This window comes from Panthera leo, chromosome B3 (assembly GCF_018350215.1).
Source record: "Panthera leo isolate Ple1 chromosome B3, P.leo_Ple1_pat1.1, whole genome shotgun sequence".
NCBI lineage: Eukaryota > Metazoa > Chordata > Mammalia > Carnivora > Felidae > Panthera > Panthera leo.
Genome location: NC_056684.1, coordinates 61,031,538 through 61,053,955, shown reverse-complemented (window position 1 = coordinate 61,053,955; position 22,418 = coordinate 61,031,538). Strand labels below are relative to the sequence as shown.

Genomic DNA, 22,418 nt, shown 5'->3' with positions numbered 1-22,418 from the left:
CCTGGGTGGCTCAGTCGGTTAACCGTCAGACTTCAGTTCAGGTCATAATCCACAGTTTGTGGGCTTGAGCCCTGCATCAGGCTCTGTGCTGACAGCTCAGAGCCTGGAGCCTGCTTCAGATTCTGTGTCTCCCTCTCTCTCTACCCCCCCCCCCCGGCTCACACTCTGTCTCGCTCTCAAAAATGAACGTTAAACAAATTTTTCTTAAATAAAAGATTAAAAAATGGCTAGAAATAAGTGTTGGCAAGAAGGTGGAAAAAAGGAAGCCATTGTGTTGGTAGGAATATAAACTGGTGCAGCAACTATGGAAAATAATACAGAGGTTCCTCAAAAAATGAAAAATAGATCCAGCCTATGATTCAGCAATTTCACGTCTGGGTATTTAATCCAAAGAAAATGAAGACACTAATTTGAAAAGATAGCTACACCCCCATAATCATAGAGGCATTATTTACAATAGCCAACATATGGAAGCAACCTAGTGTCCAGTGATGGATGGACAAAGAAAATGTGGCAAAGGGGTGCCTGGGCGGCTCACTTGGTTAAGCTTCTGATTCTTGATTTCAGCTCAGGTCACAATCTCACTGTTTGGTTTGTGAGATTGAGCCCCCAGTCTGGCTGTGTGCTGGTATCAGGGAGCCTGCTTGGGATTCTTGCTTTCTCCCTCCCTCTCTGCTCCTACCCTGATTGAGAGCTGGTGGGTATACACATGCTTTCTTTCAAAATAAATAACAAACCTTAAAAAAAAAAAAAAAAAAAGAGGGGCGCCTGAGTGGCTTAGTTGGTTGAGCGTCTGACTTTGTCTCAGGTCATGATCTCATGGTTTGTGAGTTAGAGCCCCACACCAGGCTCACCAGCCCACTTTGGATCCTCTGTCCTCCTCTCTCTCTGTCCCTCCCCTACTCATGCTCTCTCTCTCTCTCTCTCAAAAGTGAATAAACATTTATTAAAAAATAAAATCAAAACCAAATGTGATATACATATATACCACTGTACAAAAGATGGCATTATGCCAAAAGATGGCATTATGCGGTGGGTGAAATGGGTAAAGGGGGTCAAAAAGTGCCAATTTCTAGCTATAATGTAAGTAAGTCATGGGGATGGAATATATAGTTTGGAGACTATAGTTAATAATCCTGTGTTGCATTTTTGAAAGTTGCTAATAGAGTCCATCTTGAAAGTTCTCATTACAAGAAGAAAATTCTGTAACTATGTGTGGGGGTGGATGCTAACTAGACTTACTGTGGGGTACATTTCACAATACACAGACATACCATTATGTTGCATACCTCCAACTACTATCAGGTTGTGTATCAATTATACCTCAATAAAAACAAAATAATTCAAGGCCAGAACCCTTGCTTCTTCTTCCCAGACAAGACTACAGTTAACATGGAGAAGTGGGACACAGGAGTGAATAACGGAGAGGCAGGAGCAGGCGGGGAGGGAGAAGGACAGGAATTCGGAAAGGCCGCAGGGCCAAGCAGCCAAGACGCCCACCTTGGCTCCACAGGGGCAGTACCTTATACTTGAGCCGCGTGGCTTCCAAGTCATCCGCCTGGGGCTGCAGCATTTGGAGCAGTGCGGTCTGGTTCTCCAGCCATGACTGCAGCTCTCCACATGAGTCATAGAAGCCAAATAGGGCCACTGCCTCCTCCAAGTGAGCTCTGCGGTGCTGAGGAGAGGCCGGCCCAAGGTTGGGGCAAGGGCCAGTTTCCCCCTAGGGCACTCAGAGCAGGACCCCATACCCTTCCCCCCAGGGTGAGAGAAGTCCCCTGCCCCACTGCTGGGCCCTGCGCCCTCTGTTGGAGGTCCAGGGGAAGGAGCTGACAAGAGCTTGATGTCAGGTCAAGGGCCCTGGTAGAGTGTGCTCTTTTGATCTAGCCCTTGGCTCTTAGGGACAAGTCACACTTCTGTGGGACCTGGCGCTGCCTAGCCCCGCCCTTCTCCCCTCCAGGCTCTCCTCCAGCCATCTGCCACTCTCAGCTTCACTTCCAGGCTCCAGGCACTCTGGTCTTTACTCCTCCAGGGCCTCCTGCCTGCCTGGCGATAGGTACTGCCTAGGGTATGGTCTCCCCCATCTCTCCTGCCCTCCCCCTGGCTTTGCCTGCTCTCAACCTCTCCTTGTTCCAGTCACAGCCTAAATGGCCTCCCCTCAGAGATGCCCTCCCTGACTCCCAGCCTGACCTGGGCTTCCATCACACCCACCACCATCTAATGACCTGTTTCTCCTCTTCTCTGCCTGTGTAAACTCCTTGGGGGCAGTGAGCACGTCCAGTCAACTGCTCTGTCTCTGGACTCCCGGTTCAGGGTCCAGTACAGAGTAGGTGTTCCATGAACATTTCTTGAACAAGAAGTGTTACTTACCTTTGCCAGGCCCCCCAGGCCCTCATAGTCCTGGTTCAAGCAGTCCTGTGTCTGGAGTATGGTGTTAGGGTCAAAGTCAGGGTCAAGCTCAGTGGAGAGGACCATCTTCTGAGTGCTTGGGGGCCCAGAGTGGCAGGAAACCTCACTCCAGGTCCGGAGGTTCCTCGGGCCTTCCTTTGGAGAGCTCAGGGCAGATACCACCTGTGCTGACAGGACACAGGGCAGTGTGTCCAGAGGGGATTCCCCTAAACACGAGGCTTGGCAGGGTGGGGCCAATGGTTGTACCTGGGGTGGTTCCAGGAGGGACCCCATTAATGCATGGAAACTGGTGGGCAAAATGAGCAAAACCAAACTATCCTCGGATGACTTCTACAAGCATGCAGACAAGATTCCACTAATCGGACTGGGGCAGCCAATAAGAAGTTGCTGAGGAGGGGTGGGGCACCCCAAGCCGGAAGCGAAGGTTCCCAGGTCAGGGGCCACAAAAGCCCTCCCATTTCCACCCTCTGTGTGTGGGCATGGGAGAGGGGGCATAGTACTCAGACCACATGTGCATTTGGTGCTGGAGGCCTGTAGTTCTGGATCCTTGCCGTCCCACACGTACGGTAAGCGACACTTGGGTTGCGGCCGCCCGCGCCTGCTCGTCCAGTCGCCGTAGCTCCGTCCCGAAGGCGTGCAGGCTACGCTCCAGTCGCTGGTGGCGCAGCAGCAGGGCCTCTGCGGCCATCTGGTCCCGCCCGCGGGACGCGCTCTCCAGGGCCGACTGCTGCTCCCGCAGCCACGAGGCCGCGTCAGCCGCATCACTGAAGTACTGCGGGCAGGAGGGCAGGCTGGGCACGCGGCCGACCCCACACGCCTGCCCGGCCCCCCCTGCATCCGCAGCCTAACTACCTCCTGGACAAGCATAGCCGCCTGCAGCCGAGCGCCCCGCCTGGCTGTGGAGGCCCGGAGCCGCTGCCACGCGCCCTGCAGTGCCTGGGCCCGCTCCCTGGGGTCTGGCCACGTGGGGTGCCCGCGGGCTCCCAGGTCGCATCCCCTCCGCACGAGATCAGTGCACATGGCCTGGTGGTGGCGGAGCTCGACTTCCAGGGCCTGGCAGGGTACAGAGCTGGGTGAAGGGAAGGAAAGGGAAGGGCCAGGTGGGGACTGGGGCAGGGCACAGGGTCACACGTACCTTGTGTTTCTGCAGGGCTGCTCTGATCTGGCTAAGGTCCCGGCCCAGGGATTCATCCTCCACCAGCTGTTCGTGCTCCCTCAACCAGGTTTCCTCCTCCTCACAGTTGTGCAGGAACTCTGCCTGCTGCAGGGTCTGCTCCAGCAAGGTGCGCCTGAGGGATGGCAAGGGGCACCAAAGGGACTGGGGAGGGGGCTCCCCACCAGGCTCAGACACTCCCCCTTAGATAGGAGTTTTCTTTTTCCTGATAACAGGGAACAGAAGACTTAGAGGTGAAGGTCAATGTGGAGGAAGTTGCCAAGTTAGCAGTATTTTAACCAGGGCAGGAGGTAAATTGGGTTCCAGAAAAGTTCTAGAGAAGGTAGGAGAGCTGGGTGAGCTCTTACCGGGCCCTTAGAAGAGACACCAGGCTCCCGTGAAGCTGGGCCAGTGCCTGGGCCTTGGCCTGCAGCACCTCCACAGTAGTACCCAGGGAGGAGTCCAGCTGCGAGGTCTGGAGGCCAAGATGGCGCACATGGGCCCCGTGGGCTGAGACCTGGGCCTCCAGCAGGTCATGCTTCTGCAGCAGCTCCACGGTCTCAGCCAGCTGCTGCCCACAGGCCGTGGAGCTGGCCAGCACCTGGCCAGGGATGGACAAGTGATCACTGCTGTCCCAGAGTGCTGGGTCATCACAAGTGTTGGTGCTGTGTCACCCAGGGGCCTGCTGGTCCAGGGCCCACCTGTAGCTCCTTGAGCTGGTTGGAGGCAGTCTCCACCTCCTGCAGCAGGCTCAGCACAGCTTGCACACCTGCCATCTGCTTCTTCTGCCCTTGGAGACGCCGAAGGAGTTGCTCCCAGCGCCCAGTGATCTCCAGTTGCCTGGAGGATGTGAAAATAAGGGGTGGGGTGGGGTCTTCACTGGGCTGGGATAGGGAAGCCACCTTGGGGTCTACACCTGGTGGGGGTGCTTGGCTGTCATGGAGGAGCCTGAGCCCAGTGACTGGGGGCTTGGAGCATTCTAGCCTATGGCTGTCGGGGCACTGTGTTCCTGCTTCTTAAACACAGGCAGAGAAGCTAGATGGAGGGTCTGTGTGGCTCAGGCCAACAGGGCCCCCAAACCTTTCCAATCTCCATCTCCGATGATAGCAACTCCATCCTTCTAGGTGCCTGGGCTAAAGGGCTTGATAACTGAATTTCTCACACCCCCATCTGATCTGTCTGTAAATCCTCTTGGATTCAAAATATATGCAAAATCCCACCATTTCTCATCACCTGCATTGCTTCTCTGGCCTAGATTATTGCAATAGCTGCATAAGTGGTCTTTGCTTCTGTCCCTTCAGTCTGTGCCTGACATGGCATCCAGAACGATCATTGTCGAACAGGAGTCAGATTGTGCCACTCCTTCATTCCAGCCCTCCCGTATTGAATTCCCCATCCTTCTGTGAGTAAATCCCATCTTTACTGTGTCCTACAGATCCCAGCACGATCTCTGCCCCCACCCTTTGCCCCTGTACCTCCTTGACCTCAACCACTACTTGTTAACTTTGACCAACAGTGGCCTCCATGCTATTTTCCAAACGTGGCAGGCATGTGTCTTCCCTATGCCTGGTATAGTGTGTCCCCGTATCTCTACAGCTGGCCCCCTCTTCTGGTCTCTGCTTCTTCCTGGTCTTTGCTCAAAAGTCAGTCTCCTCTGGCCACCTGATCTAACCCCCGCCCCCCATGTTGGCACCTCATAATCCCCTATCTTTTGTTACCATTTTTTTAAATCACTATTGCACGTACTATATATCTATTTTAATTTGTCTGTTTTCCTTAGTAGTGTGTAAGTTCTGTGAGGGGAGGCATTATGGTTTCTCCTCCTCACTACTCAATCTCCAGTGCCTAGAACTGTGCTTGGGACGTAGTAGACAACAAATACTTGTTCAGTGAATGAGTTGATAAGAAGTATCTAGAAAGGGCAGTGCTTTACTAAAAATGGGGAATTGAGGGCGCTGGAACTTCAGGCATCGGTGGGAGTTAGATCTTTTAAAGAGAGCCCTGAACCTATAGATCAGACCTCTATGGCCAGGAATGGGCACAGGTAAACATAGGGATATGATAGGAAGGCCTTAGCCTGTTTTGAGGATGATTTCCGCACCCCAGGCTCACCTGCGGGCCACATCTGCCCAGCCATGGTGCTGCTCCTGCTGAAGGATGTCTGCGATCTCGGCCAGGGCCTGGAAGCGCCCCTCCTGGGGCAGGATGCTGGCCTCCAGCATGCCCAGTCTCTGGGCAGCTGCATCCACTGTGGCCAGGCTGGCTGGCGGGGCAGCAGCTGTGGCCTGGTCCAACATTTGCTCTGTGTCCGTCAGAAAGTTCTCCCTGAGGGCTGCCTTGCGCTGGAAGCGCCGGGCCAGGGTTTCCAGCCGCTCTAGCTGTAGGATCCTCCGCAGCAGGGCCTGGCTTCTTGAGGCCTCTGCCCGCTCCAGGACTGCCCAGCGCTGGGACAGCTCTGCGGGGCCCAGGCCCTCGTGAGGCAGGAAGAGCCTGCGATTCTGGGCTCGGAGTGACGTCTGCAGCCGGAAGAGCAGGGCCTCTATGGCCCCTCGCTGCTGCAGCCGTGGTGGCTTCTCCTGGGTGCGGAAGAAGGCAAAGGCCACCAGTATCTGACGCATGGCAGGCAGGGAGTCTGGGAAATCCCGTGCCTCTAGCTGCACCTCCTTCTCTGCAATCCAGCGCAGCAGGTCGGCCACCAGCTGCTCGTACTGGGTCTGCAGCTCCTCTGTCTCCTGGAGCTGAAGCAGGATCTGGGGGAGGCACGGGAAGGCCTCGGGCAGCACCTCGGGGCAGGCCCTGGAATGGAGGTGCTCCCCTTTTGGATGCTCGGTGACTGCCAACGTTGCCCAGGTGGGTGGAGGCTCTTTCCCCTAGCTGAGGTTGCACTAAAGTGGGGTCCTCCCAGCCCCCAGAGAATCAGGTTTGCCTGCATTGCACACTTAGACCCAGGAGTGTCGGGCACCCGCCCTGTTTTCCTCCATCTTATTTTACCCCATTTGGCCTCACTTCTGGGGAATACTATTCTTTTTCTGAGCCACCTTTCCCTTTCCTGAGGCCCCCACATCCCTAAAACAGCTCAGAGCCCTTGGCCTGGATCTTCTCCCCCATGCCCAACCGAGACACCAACCCTGAGAACAGCCTCCCCAGGCTTCCATGCCTGCCGCTGTGCCCAGAGTATGAGAGCCCCGAAAACATGGACTGCGCCCAGCACAGCTGCTTCTGTGCTTGTCCTTGCAGAGTCTGGCTCTCTGAGCCTTTCAATCTCATTAGGGGCTTAACAGCCTACGAGCAGGGGGAGAGGGGAGGGACTGGAGATGATGGTGCTCACCTGGCTTTCCCTGTTTGCCAGGCACTGTGCTCACACTCCCAAGCACTCATAGCAGCCTTCTGTCACCCCAAGCATTATGGGCTCCAATGGACAGAGGACGCACGGTAAAGTTAGGGGACATGGCCAAGGCCACACAACTAGGAAGTGGCAGACGCAGGCTTTAAACCTAGGTCTGACTCCAGAGCCCATGCTCATCTCTCCTCGAGGCCACCTCTGCTCTTTCACCAACCTTAGCGAGTCTCCTCTGGACAGTCTGCTCGTGGTGCAGGCGGGAGAAGTGGTGGTAGTAGAGGGAGACGTAGGTCATGATGGAGCGTTCATCGGGCTGGAGAGCAGCCACGTCCTCGGGGTCCAGCAGCTGAGCAATGCCCAGCTCCTGCTCAGCTACACGGAAAGCCAAGTCGAGGTTGTGTAGTGGGTGCTCGGGATGCAGGGAGCAGTAGTCAAGCAGGTCTGGCCTGGACAGAAAGCAGGCAAAGCTCTTCACCAGAGAAATTTACTGCTTGGGTTTAAGTAGACTTGTTACAAAGGCAAGCAAGCTCCTATTGGCCACCTGGGTATTGGTTTCCCCTGCCGGTAACCTGAGACCCTAATGAAGGAATAGGGCACCTGTAGAGAGAGGAAGGCTAATTTCCCTCAGGGGCCTGGCTTGTGGGTAGGGGGAGAAGCTCAAAAGGGTAGGTACTTGCGAGGGAGAGGACTGAGAATAGAGTCAGCGATGACACAGACATTGGAGAAAGGCAGGGGTCAAGGCAAACCTGGCCAATTCCATGAGGTTTCCTAGGAAAGGGCGAGGGCCTTGGCCATCAGCCATCTCTACTCCCAGGTCCAGGGTTCAGGGCCCAGAGGGATGTGGGAGATGAGCAGGTTGAGGACCCAAGCCCATTCTCGGTAGTTGGCTTGGTGGTGAAGGCCTCCAGGAGGGAGGCTGAAGCCGGCCTCAGGCCAGGTCGGGCTGGGAGGGTGCTGGGTCTGCTCTCCCTCACGCGCACCTGTGTGCATGGATAAGGGCACTGAAGCCGAGTCCGTCACTCCAGCTGCGGGAGAAGTCGGTGATGTTGACATTGGCATAGCAGGCCGTCTTCCGCTGGCACCAGACCAACAGAGCTTCCTTGGCAGACAGTAGGGCTGCGCTGGCCCCAAACTCCTCCTGGAAGGGCAGGCAGGATGGTGGGTCAGCATGCGACAGCTGAGAAGGCAGCGGAGCCGGCAGGCCGCCGGAGAGGCGGGTCAGGCCTGGTTGTGATCCTTCTCCCCCCACCGCCTGGAGGCAGGTGCAGACTGCCCTCTATTCGGAGCACCTGATTTTACTTGATTTCATTTGTGGTGGGCAGGGACTGGGGCTGAGAGAGAAAGCTTCTTCTTCCAAAGAAGTGTGTTTCTCAGCCCTTCTGATGGGTGGGGCATTGTGCTAACTGACCCTGGGTCCCAGGGAACTGAGGCTGGGGTTTGTTAGACTGGCTCCAGGTTCCCTTGGGCTGCCTTCCAGCCAGGTCCAGGGCCCATGCACAGGGCTCTCCACCACCCACACGCAGCCCTAGGAAGCCGGCACTATTTCTACTCTAGGGATGACATGAGGAGGTGCAGAGGAGTATTTAGGAAGCTCCCCAGCATCCCTCCACCGACAGGACAGGGACTGGCCTGACCAGGAAAGGCTGGCAGCTCACCCGTCTACCTCCTCGATGCCTCACACGGCTGCTGAGGGCAGAATCTGAGTTGCTTCTTCACGCTGGGCAAGGACATCTTCACCGGGTTTCAATCCCCTCCCACCCTCCTTGTTCCTCCTCCTAAGAATTTCCTTTGTTCTGTACTCTCGGGTCCACCTGCCCCCACCCCTGCCCCACCCTCTCTCTTCTCAGTGCTTCTTTCCCACCTCCTTTCTCCCTTCTACTCCCCCTCCAGCCTCCATTCCTGCCTCAGTGGTACTCTCCTCCCCCCACTCCCTCCCTCACACCCCAAAGTTCCTTCCCTTCCCCTCCACCCCCAACTCGTGCTTCCTTTCATTTGCTCCACTTCTCCACCAATTCCTATTTATAAACTCAAAATATCAAAGCAGGGCAGGCTGCATCTCCTCTCTTGCCCTTAGGGCCCCGGAGCTTCGGTGGGCAGCAGTGTAGGGCGAAGCGTCCAGGCCTAGAGCAGATGCCCTAAGTAGCTGGACTAGGCTGGCAGACAGGAACCAGGAGAGGTTCTAGGCATGGGCGTGGGAGGGAACAGAGTCAGCCTGGTCCAATTCTGTCTGTTTTTCAGGGAGCAGAGCCTGAGCGGTCAGGGAGCAGGGTGACCGGTCAGGAGACGATGCACCTGCTGCCCCCCCAGGGAAAGGGCAGCTGAGGCACCTGGAGCTGGCTTGGGGGACTGAGGAGGAGAGGGTAGCTACGTGAAAGGGCTTGAGGCCAGCTAGAAATTCATCCATCCATTCAGTCATCACATAGGCCCTAGGCTCTGGGGACACAGCCAGGCAAATCTCCTGTTCTCCTGGGGCTCACAGTCAGATCATGGGGTTCAGGGGTCCTCCGGGATTTGAGCCAGATCTGTGGCTTCTTTTCATTTGGATTTCATCCTCTAGGTTGGCTTTTCTAACGCATTGGAATTGAGTCTTATGTGGGGTTTTGGAAACCCCAATTGGAAAAGTTATGAAAATTGATAAATATAAGGACTTTATGTTTTTGCTCTTTCCAATTCAGTCCTGAGAAAACAAAAGGTAGAACAGAGGAGGATAGGGGATGGTGTCTTTGGTCTTCAGGTGACTGGGGCTTTGGAAACTTCTGGGATTGGGACGCCCTCCACATGTTTAATTTCTCCCAACAGCATATTAGAGGTGTAATGGAAGTTACAGATTTTCAGTGCCAAGTAGGGAAGAACCAGTCAGGAACTGGCACTGGTTGTCACCAGGAAAGGCAGGCACTGGCAGTCACCTCAACCCCTTACTTGTGAATGGCTTGTCCCAGACTGAAGTTTGTGAACCTAGCTGTCACTTCAACATATTACAGTCTCTCTGACATTCTCAATCCTTTGCCCATGGTTGAAGAGTGGGTATTAATTGTGTGAATGCCAGGGTCTGCTGCGGGGACCCTAACAGGTGGAAAAGCTCTGTCCCCAGGGACCTGAGGGGAGGCTGGGGCTGGGCTGGGTGATTGGGTGTTGGGGGCTGGGACATACCCTGTCCAGGCAGATTTGGGAAATCTGGAAACGCAGAATGATGACCCAGATGAGTCCCAGGATGAGTGTCTGGTCTCCGTCCACGATGTTCTCTGGCCCAATGAGGGGTATTGGCACCTGTGGGCACAGTTGGCTGGGCTCAGCTGTGAAGCCCGTGTGCCAGAGGAGTCTCAGAGTAACCAAAAGTCCAGGGCACCTGTTGCCAGATGGCAGGGTCCTGGAATCTGTCCTGCCCCAGGACGTCCCCAAGCGAGAAATAGGCAGGGCACAGGTGAGGCAGGTGAAGCTTTTCTAAATGGTTGCAGCTTTGGACTCAAGTCCTCCTGGGAAAGACCCCAGCCTGGTGAACTGGGCTGGACCACTGGGGTGGGGAACTCCCTGTGTGTGGTCTACAGGTAAACACGGGCCAAGATCGGTGGTTCAGCCATGGGGGCTGGAAATGAGGAGTCATAAATAGTCAATAAATGAACTCAATAGACCACAGCAGCTGTCTGCCTCCACCTCTTAGGGCATCTTGGAATCTCCAGGGGGTGCTTGGGTCCTTGGTTCCCACTTCAATCTCAGCCCTCTTCATTAGTGTTCCATCTCCTGTTAAAACGTCAGATTCCCAGGCCCCACCGATTACTCTCTTGGGCCAGGGCCCAGGATTCTGCATTTGGACAAACACCTCGGGTTCTTCCCATGCACTAAAGTTGAAAACCTGCTGCCCTAGATCTTACCACATGGACAGGGAGGAGGAGCAAATGAGGGGAGAAAGGAACAGAATAAACATCAAAGCTGCAAGGGACCTGGGCCCCTTCACCTTCTGGATCCATCTTCCTCTCCTCAATCCCAGGGCTCCGAGGCCTGTAGGATTCTTGCAGTTCTTGGGATTGTTAGCACAGGCCTTGGGGCCTTTGTACTGGCTGTCCCTGCTGTCTGAAAATATTCCCCCCTGTAGCCACATGGCTACTTCCCTCTCTTCTTCTAAGTCTTAAACAGCACTTTTTCAATGGTACTTTCAACGGCCACCTTATTTAAAATCACAACCCAAGGACTAATTCCTCCCGCTCAAACACACATGCTTGGCCCCCTCACCCCGCTTGGGTGGGGATCTTGGTTTTGTTCCCTAGTGTCTCCCTAGCAGAGCCTCTGGCATATAGTGGGTAATGGATAAGTATGCATTAAATGGAGAAAGAAGAGGAGAGACTCCCATAAGACCTGGCGGGAAGCTGGCTTCGGCCAACCACCTGCCTGGTGGCTGAGGCTGCATCCCTGGGTACTCCCGTGGGTACACTTTGTTGTGTCTGTCTGGTCTCTGAAGGGTCCACCCCATGCTCCAGCCTTCTCCTGGCACACCTGAGCCCTTCTGCGCTCACCTCAGCTTGGAGTTGGAGCATCTGGTCAGTGGGGTGTTGGAGTCTGCCCATACCAGCTTGTGAAGGCTGATCTTCCCGCTTGGTGTTTGGTGATACCCCGCTGGTAGCTTGGAATCAGCCGTGGTAGGGGTATCAATGCCACAGAAACCGGCAGGTGCTACAAACGAGGGCTTTTATTCCCTCTGCCCTGAGAGCTGATTGGTAAACATTTACCGGCGCCCGGTGACCTGGGTTAAAATCAGTTGTCTTCCCTGAAACTGCAGGCCCCTTGCAGTCGGGTCTGGGCTTTGCTGATTGTGGTCCCCAGAGCCTGGCATGGAGTGTCCAGCAAATGACAAGGTCTCCAGAAATGAGTGCACCCCACATCCTGCTACTCATCAACCCTGTGTTGGGGTAACAGTATGTACAGTGGAGGCAAGCTGTCACCTTCACAGACTATGCATCAGTGACATGCTATGTATCAAAGCTCGGGGGGAGCTGCAGAGCCTCTGATGAGGGCCATGGGGCTCCTACTCTTCCCACGTACCTGGAGGGGAGGGGGCTGGTTCACAGGCTATTGTCCCTGGGACCAAAAAGAGCATGGCATTCTGTGACTGTCAGCTGTCTGCTCCTCCCTGTGCTTGGGGACCGCAGTGCCCCTGTTATTTGCTTTGGTTTCTTACCTCCCTGGCCTCTCTCCAGCATGCCAGGCTCCCAGGGGCTATGACTTCCAACCCAGGACTTAAGTGACACTCAGGTTCAGCCCAGCCAGTTCCAGCTCAGTGGCTTGCAGCCTCCAGGAACAGCCACCTCATGGGTTCAGTCCTGAGCCCAGGAGCCCTATGGGCTTCCCAACCTGGTTCTCAGTATAAATCACCCTTGTCCAGCCCCCTGACACTGGCCATGAGGGTCCTTCCATGTCCCTGGAGCTTTTGCCTCCTTTTAGTGACTATTTCTTTGGGCTCTTTCTTTCAGGAGACTCTGCCTCCCTCCTGTTTGCTGTGGTCCCTCGCTGCTAAGTGATCCAACTTCTCTAAGGAAGACCTGCACCCTCTGCTGCCTGGCTCAGTTTCCAGGGTTCTTCTCCTGTGTTCTACCCTCAGCCTGCCTCCCCCAACCCCGCATCCAGGATCTGCTGGCCCACTTACCATGGGTCTTGCCTGGTAAACTTCCTTATTTAGGAAAGGAGAAGTTAGAAGTACACGGAATCTGCCTGCTGAGAATTCTCTGATTCCCTTGTTTCAGTCAATAGCATATTTCAGTCCCGCCCACGGGGATGAAGGCTGTTTCTGCTCCCACCGGTTTGGGGCCCTCTAAGCTGGCAGTACTGTTCAAGGAAGGGCTTTGCTTTCTGCGTCTCTGTATCCTAGCTGCTATTCCCGGATTCAGGCTCCAGATCTTCTGCTCTGCCCTGGCCAGCCCAGGAAAGATCTGGTAGTCCAGCCTGTCCCTGCTGCCCACCCCAGCACCTGGCCCAGAAGCCCTCTCCCCGGTGCCCACCTTGGCCCTGAGGAAAGCCAGAGCTCGGCTGCTGTTCTCTAGGAAGTGTACTCGCATGCGGCCCCGGCTGGGGGGTGGCAGGGCCTCCCCCGAGATGAGCTCCAGCAGCCGCAGTAGGTGGGTGCCATCGGCCAGCTCTGTGTACAGGTTCTGGATCTTGATGCCCACCTGGGAGGGGTGGGGAAGAGGCACAGGGTCAGCCCCCCTCACCTGTCTGGCCTATCCCAGGACCTGGGAGGTACAGCCCAGAGGGTCTTCCTTAAGGAAGGAGCACCGGACTCATCTGTGTTTTGGGGTCTGTGAGACGTCTCAGCCAGATGACCTCACAGTGGGCCCCCAGAGGCCACTGACCAGGGAGCTGGGGGGACAGCAGAGGATGGCTGTGGGACACACTCAGCTACACTCACCCGGCCGTGCTGGAAGATGTTGTTGATCCAGTTGGTGAAAGTCTTCTCCTGCATCCGCATGTGCTGTGCCTGGAGCTTGCGAATGTGGCTCATCTCATACGCAGAGTCCATGGTGGGACAGGGCTGGGAGCACTACCGTGGGGCTCTGTGGCTGGCCCCCTGCTTCAGGCACCCTGTAGCCCCAAGGAGCTGCTGGGGACTGTGGGGCTGACCAGCCCTGGGGCCTGCAGCCTTATGGGGACAAGAGGCCACTGGATATTGCTCTAAGCTGGAGATGTTGAGGGGCATGGAGGTTGGAGGAGGAGCGTGAACTGTCCCCACATCTGATGGTGGGGGGGGGGGGGTTGCAACTTGGGGCCCAGCCAGGTAAGGTTCTGGGGCTCCCAGCTGGTGCCCTGCACTTGAGTGCCTCTGAGCCCTTTGTCCCACCCCACTTTCCAGATTCTTGGGACCACAGGGATGGGTTGCTGCCCCTTGGGATGAAAAGCGCAGGTAGAAAGGAAATAGGAAACCGCTCACCTTGGTGTTGTCTGTGCCTGGAAGGAGACCCTACTGGACAGATGGAAATGGCAGATAGCAGGGGCTGTGTGGGGAGGGAGAGAACCACAGGAGAGGCCAAGGCTGGAGCTGGGGCCACGCCATGGCCCTCCTCTTGAGCGAGTGGGGCAGGGGTGACGGCACACAGCCGGCATTGTCCTCCCACCTGCCAGAGGGCATGGCCCGGACTGGGAGGGGGTGGCTCAGGAATGCTCCAGACTGTTGCTCCAGGAGCTCCTCCTTCATCCTCCTCCCACCTCAGATACCCCCAATGTCAGGTGGGGGTCCTCGCTGTCAAGATGCAGAGGCCCATGGGATGGGCCTCAATTTGGCTCTGGGTGGGAGTGCCGTGGGGGTGTTACAGTCCAGGTAAAAGGCATCTAAATGGCAGAGCCTCTGGTCAGAAGCTTCTGCATCCACATTCTGGGACTGCCCTTCTGCACCCCTGCAGGGCCTCTTTGTGAGCACCCACAGGGGTGGGATGGGAGGGATGCTGGGCCATAGCCCTCCCATCCTGTCCAGGGGAATGCCACCATAGATGGAGGAGAGTCCTTGGACCCTGGGCTTGGCTTTCCAAGCCCTGACCTGGCCCAGGGCCGAATGGTGGGTGCTCCCTCATGCCCAGGGGCCACTTTCTGAAGTGAGCTCTCCTCTTGGGAAGGAATAACTTGGAGCTGCAAAGGCTGTGGAAATAACAGTCTTCTCCAAACCCAGAGACACAATGTTCACTCTTTGGAGCTTCACGGTGAGGCCCCCAGCACCTGTGCTTCCACAGAACTGGCTAAGTCTCATGACTCATGGCTCAGTGCACGAGCTGTGGAGGCGGGGGGAGCCTGCAGGCAACTCTCTTTCCTTCCCTGAGCAATCTTGAACTGCATGCCAGAGAGTTCTAATTTGAGTGGCTTCACAGAATGTCTGGCTAAACTTGGGGTAATAGTCACTGGTCTGGGGTGGGTGTCTGTAGGTTCATCCAGCAGCCCAGGAGACTCTGAGAAGAGGCTCAGGCCGCTGTCCCTGACACCCAAGGACAATGAGAGGATCAGCATGGCAGCCTGCCCTTGACAGTTGAGCAGGACAAAGCAGCCTGGAACCTCAGGCCCGTGGCTGGGAGTGAGACACATGGTGCTCTTGTGGGGGGGGGGGGTGGTGGGCAGCTCCCCTGCATCTGGGAGGAGCTTCCTCCTCTACTGCCCTCCCCCTGTGAGGTCCCTCCTGCCACTGGCTGGCATCCTGATGTTGGCATGAGCCCGGGCTTCTTCCTCGCTCATAGCCCCAGATCCAGTCAGTCCTCTGTGGGGGGTGTTCCATGCTCCCCAAGAGCTCCACAGTCTACCCTCCTGCCCCGTCCTGCACTGCCCCTGCAGGGCCCCATCACCGTTCCCTGACTCATCATTCTGCCTGCACATCAGCCTATGCACCGCCCTGCCCCCTCCCCACCCCCTCCCCCGTTTACCTCCCAGAACTCAGCCTTGCTCATACCTATGAAGACTCCCCATTGCCCAAACAGGACCAAAGCTTGCCTGCCCACATCTGGGCTTCAGCTGCTCTTTCAGCTTAGAACATCCCTTCTGTTTTCATTGTCCACATTCTCCTGTCCTATCAGCCCCAGTTAAAATCCTGTTCCTTCTAGCAGGTTCTCTGCCACCTGCCCCCTCCTTTCCAGCTTGTTTCTCCTCCTATTGAGACCCTTGGCCTGGAGCATCTTGTATGATGTGACCACCAGAGGGCAGGCTGGAGCGCATGATACTTTGCACACAGAGCTCAATAGAGGTGGTTGTATTGGTTGTTGAGTGGCACTGGGGAACTGGGTTTCTTCCTCCTGAGCTCGAATGCGGCTAAGCCACTGTGCGTGCAGCAAGCACTGGCTCCTCTTTTGCTGTAACTGATTGCAGCCCCTGCTGAAATGAGAATCCCTTGTTAGTACGTAGTTTTGCATTATTCATGTTGCAAATAACTAAAACCTCAAGTCAAATGTAAACAGTATAAAAGGAATGTATTGGCCCAGAGGTCTGAAATGTCAGCAGGAGGAGGACTTTAGGTGAGGAGTTTATTTTTTATTTTCTTATGTTCATTTATTTTGAGAGAGAGAGAGAGGGAGAGAGAGTGCAAGAGAGTGCAGGGAGGAGCTGAGAGAAAGGGAGAGAGAGAGAATCCCAAGCAGTTTCCGTGCTGATAGCTCAGGGCCCAGCTCAGGGCTCTATCTCATGAACTATGAGATCATGACCTGAGCTGAAATTAACTCTGACACTTAACTGACTAGGACTAGGCACTCTGTCACCCCAGGTGAGGTTTGATCCCCAGTTCAAATGAGGCCACCACAGGCCTGGACTCCCTCTGCCTTTTTCAAGGCTTCCTTCACCTTCTTGATCCAGAGGGTGGTTGCTGCGAGCCTAACCTCACTCCCCTGTCCCCAGTCTCTGGGAACCCCTCTCAATGCCATTTATATTGTTGTACCAATAGGCTTGCTTCTTTACACTGTCTGGTTCAAAGAGAGAACACCCCCTCAAGAGCTGGAAGGGAAGTCTGAGGGGCTTGGCTCTCATGGGCTTGAATTGAGCCACATGTCCATTCCTGAATTTGTGACCAGAGGATGAAATACTCTAATTGGCTCAAGACAGTCAGGACCCACCTGGAGAGGGGTCTATCTCACCCAAAGCTTGTGGCTCAGACTGAGTGGGGGAGTGCTCTGAGAAGGAAATTCCAGGTCTGGGTCACCACAAGGGTAGATGGGTGACAGCAGGAAAAACCCAGGTGTCTGCTCTGGGGATGTGTATCTGCACCTGTGAGGTGACAAGAGGCAGGAACAGTGCCAGCCAGGGGGCTCCAACCCTAGCACTACTGCAGCTTCAGGCGCAGGGACTTGCCTCCAAACTGGAGAGGACATCGTGGCAGGTGCTCTCTCCTTTGAGAATGCTCAGTGATGCCCTCCCTAGCCTCGGAAGGGTCTGTCTCCATGGTTCCTCCAGTCCAGCTTTCCAGTCATCCTCACTTGGGGCTTGGTCCTGGACCTGACCTCTGCTGGGGAGCAGATGGAGTTGCTTTCCGGCTAAAGATGGCCCATTTTGGGGAACGTCCTGGCTTAGAGGACACGGGAAGAGTTGGGGGTCACAGGGATGGTGCGCAGCAGGAATGCACCCTCCCCCTAATGCCTTGGATCCCTGCTTTACTGCTGAGACAACTGCCACACAGTCACGGGAAAGCCAGAGCCAATGGAGGAAAGCTAGCGAATTTTTCACAAGTTTATTGATCAACAGATTGTGTCTTTTTTTATTTGACACCTGGAAACAGGATTACAAAAAAAAAAAAAAAAAAATAGAAGCATTGTGTATTAACTGCATTGGCTAATTGACATGTAACCTGATACACTCTTAAATTAGGCCCACGTTCACCTGGATAAACTCAGTGGTTATCTGTCCTAAGAAGGTTATTTCTCTGCTACATTCCACGGAGGAAATACACAGTGCCGCTGTTAAATGCTTCCCTTTTTTCAAGACAACTCGTCTGGGGTACTGCTCTGGGAGTACCGAAGGCGTGTAATGGTGCAAAGTGGGGAGGTCCCAGTGGTGGCAGTTGGGCCATGACTGGTGGTGAAACCCCACGCTGGACAACGGACTGCGGTACGAGACCTTCCTGGTGTGGTGGAGAGGCGACTCCCCGGGGGAACCAGCAGAACATGAAAAAGGGCTGTGCTCAGCGGCAGTGGGGCCACGGTTCTGCTGAGGCTTCTCCAGTGGGCTGAAAATGAGCAGGGGTCGAGAGGAGGGCGGGAGGCATTGGCATCTCCTCATGTGCTCTCTGACCCACCTGGAAACCCAGTCCCGGACACACAAGAATTCAGCTCCTCAAAGGCCCGCCATCCTGCAGGAGGAGTCACGCCTCCAAATCCAAAGATGTGATAGCTGCATAATGACAAGGGCTCCAAGGGGAACCCAGTCCAGCCCTGGAGGGATGGGGGCCAGCTAAATGAACGGCCCTCCCCACTGAAGAGCGACCAGTCCTGGGCCCTGCATAGCGCAGTAAGGAAGGTATCAGTATACAATGCTGGGCTGGAGCCTGAGGCTGGAGCAGGTTGGGTGTCCCCACGTCACCATGAAACTGGAGGTTTTTGATAGGTCTTGGTGCAACGTTTCTTTGCAGATAGGTTCAGGAGGGAGGGCCTCATTAGTAGGCTTACGACTTGGAAGCTGTCTTTGGGAGGATCAGGCTGAACTTGCTTTTTCTCTTGAACTCAAGGCTGCAGAGGTTTGTGTTATGCAGCATCTTGTGAAAGCAGAGTTTCTGCCGTGGAATTGTGGAGAGCATGGGGAGTGTCACAGCGCTAGAGTTTACCTGCCTCTACTACCCCGCCCAGCTGCAGACACTCCGGGGAGGGGGTGCTTTGAAAACTGGGTGGTGTGGGGAGGACCACGTGCTGGGTCAGTGTGAGCAGATTCGGGAGGGCTCTGCCGTCCCCCAGCCCTGCTGCACGAGGAGGGGTTCTGGACACAGACTCCGGGAACTTTGTGCGGGTCCTGGGAAGATACGGGTCCTCAGCCTTAGCAGCCATCCCTAATGTCCTCCAGGGACATTGCTCTTTCCAATCAACTCTTCGTGATGACTGACTTCATGTTGTAAGAGATGTTAAGAAAAGTGGGCATGTGACTTCTTTTCTTTTTTCTTTCTCAGCAGGGAAAGCATGCAGCTGCCTGATGTTGTCCCACCTGAGCGTATGGGGTAGGGATCACAACACCACCAAGAGAAGTTTCCTTTCCTGTAGAAAGCAGACACCTCAGTCTGCTGTCCTCTAATATAGTTTTCCCGTATGTCTCTGCATAGACAACACTTGGCCATATCTGCATATATGCATGTTGACAAGTGTCAAGAACACATACTCATGTGGTGCATGTATGTGTATGTGTTTATATATGACAACTGAGAAGATTAAAGGAGCAGGATAGTTCTGAGTGGAAAATCAGCTAACCTTGGCACCTCTAAACCTTTGGACCGATGAATTCTCTCTTTTCTGTTTTGCCCTTTGGTGGGCTCCCTTGTGGGTACACCCTGGGGCAGTCCTCACGCGTTCACCAACCCATCTGCTAATATGAGAGTAGTGACATTATAAACCTCTATAGGTTTCTAATGAATTTAAAAGTGCTCATTAAGACTAAAAATCATATTATGAATTTATTTCTCTTAAAATGACATTATTTAAAAAGTGAACTAGGGAGTGCAAGGGCTGGCATCTGGATAAATACTTCCCCAAAATAAAAAAAAATTGACTCTTAATTCTGTACTTCTGACCCTGATATCACCAGTAACATCAGGAAAAAAAAATGTGGTTTTTGGAAGGCTCAGGCGGGACTGTTCTGACTTCACTTCACTTCGGTGCTGGTGGGGCCCCATGCCGTGCAGCCATCACCATTTTGCGCCTCTCTTTTTTTAATTGCATAAATAATGATGAAATGAATACCCAAACTGCAGCCCACGAAGGAGGGAAGGTGGTAGTGAGCATTAACCACTTCCATCTGACAGGCAGTTGAGTGTGTGGACCAGAGAGGTTTATACCAGGACTCAGAACACTCAGAAACCCACGTGCGGGATGTGCCCCAATCCTGCCTTGTGAGGGGCATGCATGGTTTGAACCTCACAGCCTTTTAAAGAAAAAGGTTTCATATGAAAGATGCCATCCTATTTGTATAAAGGCTTTTCCTGTAAGAAAGAAAAACTGGACATAATAAAGATGCCTATTTCTTTTCTTTTCTTTTTTTTTTTTTTTTTTATAAAAATAGCGTCTAAAGCTAGAGAATGACCTTTTCTACCTGACACCCTGGGGCAAGCTCACCTCTCGTTCCCTTGTGTCCCCAGACCGAGCACGCGGCAGGCACCAAGACATGGTTTTGCTGAATTTAAATCCTGCCATCGTCCAAGGGGCCTTGGGGACCTGTCACCACACTAACTGATGACTACAGAGAACCACCTCATTCCTTTACTATAGTTTGAATATGATATAAATAGACTTTGCTACAAATTACTGGACAGACCAGTAAGAAAAACCAACCTTCAGACTCCAGCATGATTTGAATACTAGAAATCTTGCCAAGGGCTAATAAAGGTTCTGATTTCCAAATTCCTAACCAAATGCAATTTTGCTGGGAAGGGCCCAGGTTGGGGGAGCTCTGGGTGGGCTAGTCAGGGGGGGTGTCAGGTGTCACAAATGCTCTCTGCTGGCCTGGTTGCCTGTGCTGCTAGAGCCTGCAGGAGGGACAGGGGTGCACACAGGCAAAGGGGACTCTCCTTTCACACCCAGGGGAAGCAGTCTTCTCTTTGGTAGGCGGTCTGGAGACAGCAGAAATGCTCTGTGCTCTGCTGTTTTCCACTCTCAATACAACAGGAAATGAAATAAATAAGATCAACTTTGCTCCTTCTGGGTGACCTCTAAGGGACAGACAGGGGCCAAGGCAGGTGCACAATGATGTGGTCCAGTGCGGAAGGCTCCCCCTGCTCCAGAAAAGCCCCCGGCTCACTCCCTGTGGCTGTCTGGCTGTGCACAGCCCGCTTCCACGTCTAGGTCTCTCCAGGCCTCAGAGTACTCTTTGGTCAATTTCTCTTTTTTCTTAACCCTTCAATCTCCTTATCCACACCCTCCTCCCAATATTTTAATAGAAACTCGGGGAATTTTAAAGGTGAAAGAACCTCATCTAGTGTCCAGTGTGTGCCCTCCTCATTCCATAGGTGGGGAAACTGAGGCACAGAGAGGGCAGTGCCTTGGCTAGGGTCAGTGAGTCAGCAGTGGCACGGGCCTCAGGCACAGGTCCCTGATGCCTACCCCCCCGCTGCCTGCCCTGTGAGCGGCCCACCCCTCAGTCGGCCTTCGGCAGGGACTTCCTGTGGGAGGGGGGCACAAGGTGGGGGGGCAGGCTGTTGGGCAGCTCGTAGCCGTCGAGCTTGATCTTGATGAGGTGCTTGGCCAGTGCGAACTCCTCCTCGTCCAGCATGCCATCACAGTCACAGTCCGCCAGCTTCCAGATCTTGCCCAGGACGCTGTTGGGCAGCTTGGATGTCACCATCTCCTTCTTGGCGTTGACGCCCGATATCTTGCCATTGACAGGCGACAGGGTATAGAAGAGCTCGTCGTAGACGGGCTTGTCTTTGGCCACCACCCATTCTTCCTCATCGGCGCCCTCCTTGGCACCCTCCCCGTAGCCCTGGTTGAAGGGGCCCTCGGTGGTGCCGTCGAAGGCGCCGCCCTGCACGAGCTGTGTGGGCATGCTCATCTCCTCCTGGCTGATGAGGTGCATCAGGGACGAGATCTTGCTGCTCAACATGTTGTCCACTGCCTCGATCAGCTTGGGCTTCAGCGAGTGGAATTTGGTGAAGTCGTAGTTCTCGAGCTGTTCCTGCAAAAGGAAAAACCACAACTTGGTCACATGCCCTTTCTTCAGGAAGCAGATAGGGTCGGCTGTTGTCATGGGGGACGCCAAAACGCCGGGGCAGTCGGGGGAGTCCCGCAGACCAAAGAGTTCAGCCAGCTACGGGTCGAGGAGGCTGATGAAGTCATCCGAGCAAATGTCCCCAACAAAATAACAGTTGTAGCTGAGCAAATCCAACATTTATAAGAACAAGCCAGGAAGGTACTGGAAGATGCTCGCAGAGATGCTGACTTGCACCATGTAGCTTGTAATATAGTAAAAAAAACCCGGCAACATTTATTACCTTTATAAACGGGAGAGTGGTCAGCAGTATTTTTCTATTATTTTTCCAAAGGGGACAAGTTGTCCATATGACCTCCTTGGCACCTGCAAGCTACAGCATGACTTGTCCTGGACTCCGTATGAGGATATTGAGAAGCATGATGCTAAAATCAGCATATTGGCCAGCCAGTGGCCCTGCCTCCAAGCACTGAACCCGCCTTCCAGGGACTGACTGACTGAGAGAGGTCTCTGACAAACAGGTCTCACAGCAAGGACTTATCACTATCACCTCCTTGTTGCCCTGATTTTCTGCCTTGATGGGAGGGGGCATGAGAATTGAGGTCTTGTGGGGGAATCATAAACTTGAAAGGAGACACTGTGTGTACATAAATGCTGTTGTAATCACTTTCATTTCCAATGGTAATGAATCATATCAGTCTCTTTTGGTATCCTCTGGGTTACTGGTACCCAACCAGTCACTTTCAGAGTATTGGCCAGTAGACTTTCCTTCTCCTTTAACTCCATCTGTTCTCCCGTAAGTCAGAGCATTGGAGACAGAGGGGTGTCTTCTACCCACATAAAGGTTGGCAAGGCTTTTTCCAGAGAGGACTGTTTTTAGTCTTTTTTTGTAACTGGAGGTGTCTGAGATTGGGTTGAGGTTGAACATGGCAGGGGGAGGGGGAAAGAGAGGGAGAGAGGCAAACCATAAAACAGACTTTAACAATAGAGAACAAACTGAGGGCTGATGGAGGGAGGTGGGTTGGGGATGGGCTAGATGGATAATGGGGATTAAGGAGGGCTCTGGTGATGAGCACTGGGTGTTCTATGTAAGTGATGAATCACTAAATTCTACTCCTGAAACCTATATTACATTATATGTTAACTAGAATTTAAATAAAAACTTGAAACTTAAAAAAA

The 22,418-nt window shown here is 54.1% G+C and overlaps 2 protein-coding genes across 2 annotated transcripts in view; both read right to left on the bottom strand.

Annotated features, from left to right (window-relative positions):
• The window catches only part of SPTBN5 (spectrin beta, non-erythrocytic 5), a 45,551-nt gene extending 32,147 nt beyond the window's left edge, over positions 1-13,404 (bottom strand). The window contains exons 1-13 of the mRNA XM_042942262.1: positions 13,294-13,404; positions 12,887-13,054; positions 10,050-10,166; positions 7,880-8,037; positions 7,117-7,345; positions 5,672-6,309; positions 4,261-4,399; positions 3,928-4,160; positions 3,542-3,695; positions 3,259-3,459; positions 2,972-3,178; positions 2,368-2,568; positions 1,523-1,675 (exon numbers count right to left, since the gene is read on the bottom strand). Coding sequence (XP_042798196.1) covers positions 1,523-1,675; positions 2,368-2,568; positions 2,972-3,178; positions 3,259-3,459; positions 3,542-3,695; positions 3,928-4,160; positions 4,261-4,399; positions 5,672-6,309; positions 7,117-7,345; positions 7,880-8,037; positions 10,050-10,166; positions 12,887-13,054; positions 13,294-13,404 — 2,709 coding nt within the window. The remainder of the gene's footprint in view (positions 1-1,522; positions 1,676-2,367; positions 2,569-2,971; positions 3,179-3,258; positions 3,460-3,541; positions 3,696-3,927; positions 4,161-4,260; positions 4,400-5,671; positions 6,310-7,116; positions 7,346-7,879; positions 8,038-10,049; positions 10,167-12,886; positions 13,055-13,293) is intronic.
• Positions 13,405-17,056: 3,652 nt separating this feature from the next.
• EHD4 (EH domain containing 4) overlaps positions 17,057-22,418 on the bottom strand; it is an 87,832-nt gene continuing 82,470 nt past the window's right edge. The window contains exon 6 of the mRNA XM_042942305.1: positions 17,057-21,206. Coding sequence (XP_042798239.1) covers positions 20,670-21,206 — 537 coding nt within the window. The 3' untranslated portion in view covers positions 17,057-20,669. The remainder of the gene's footprint in view (positions 21,207-22,418) is intronic.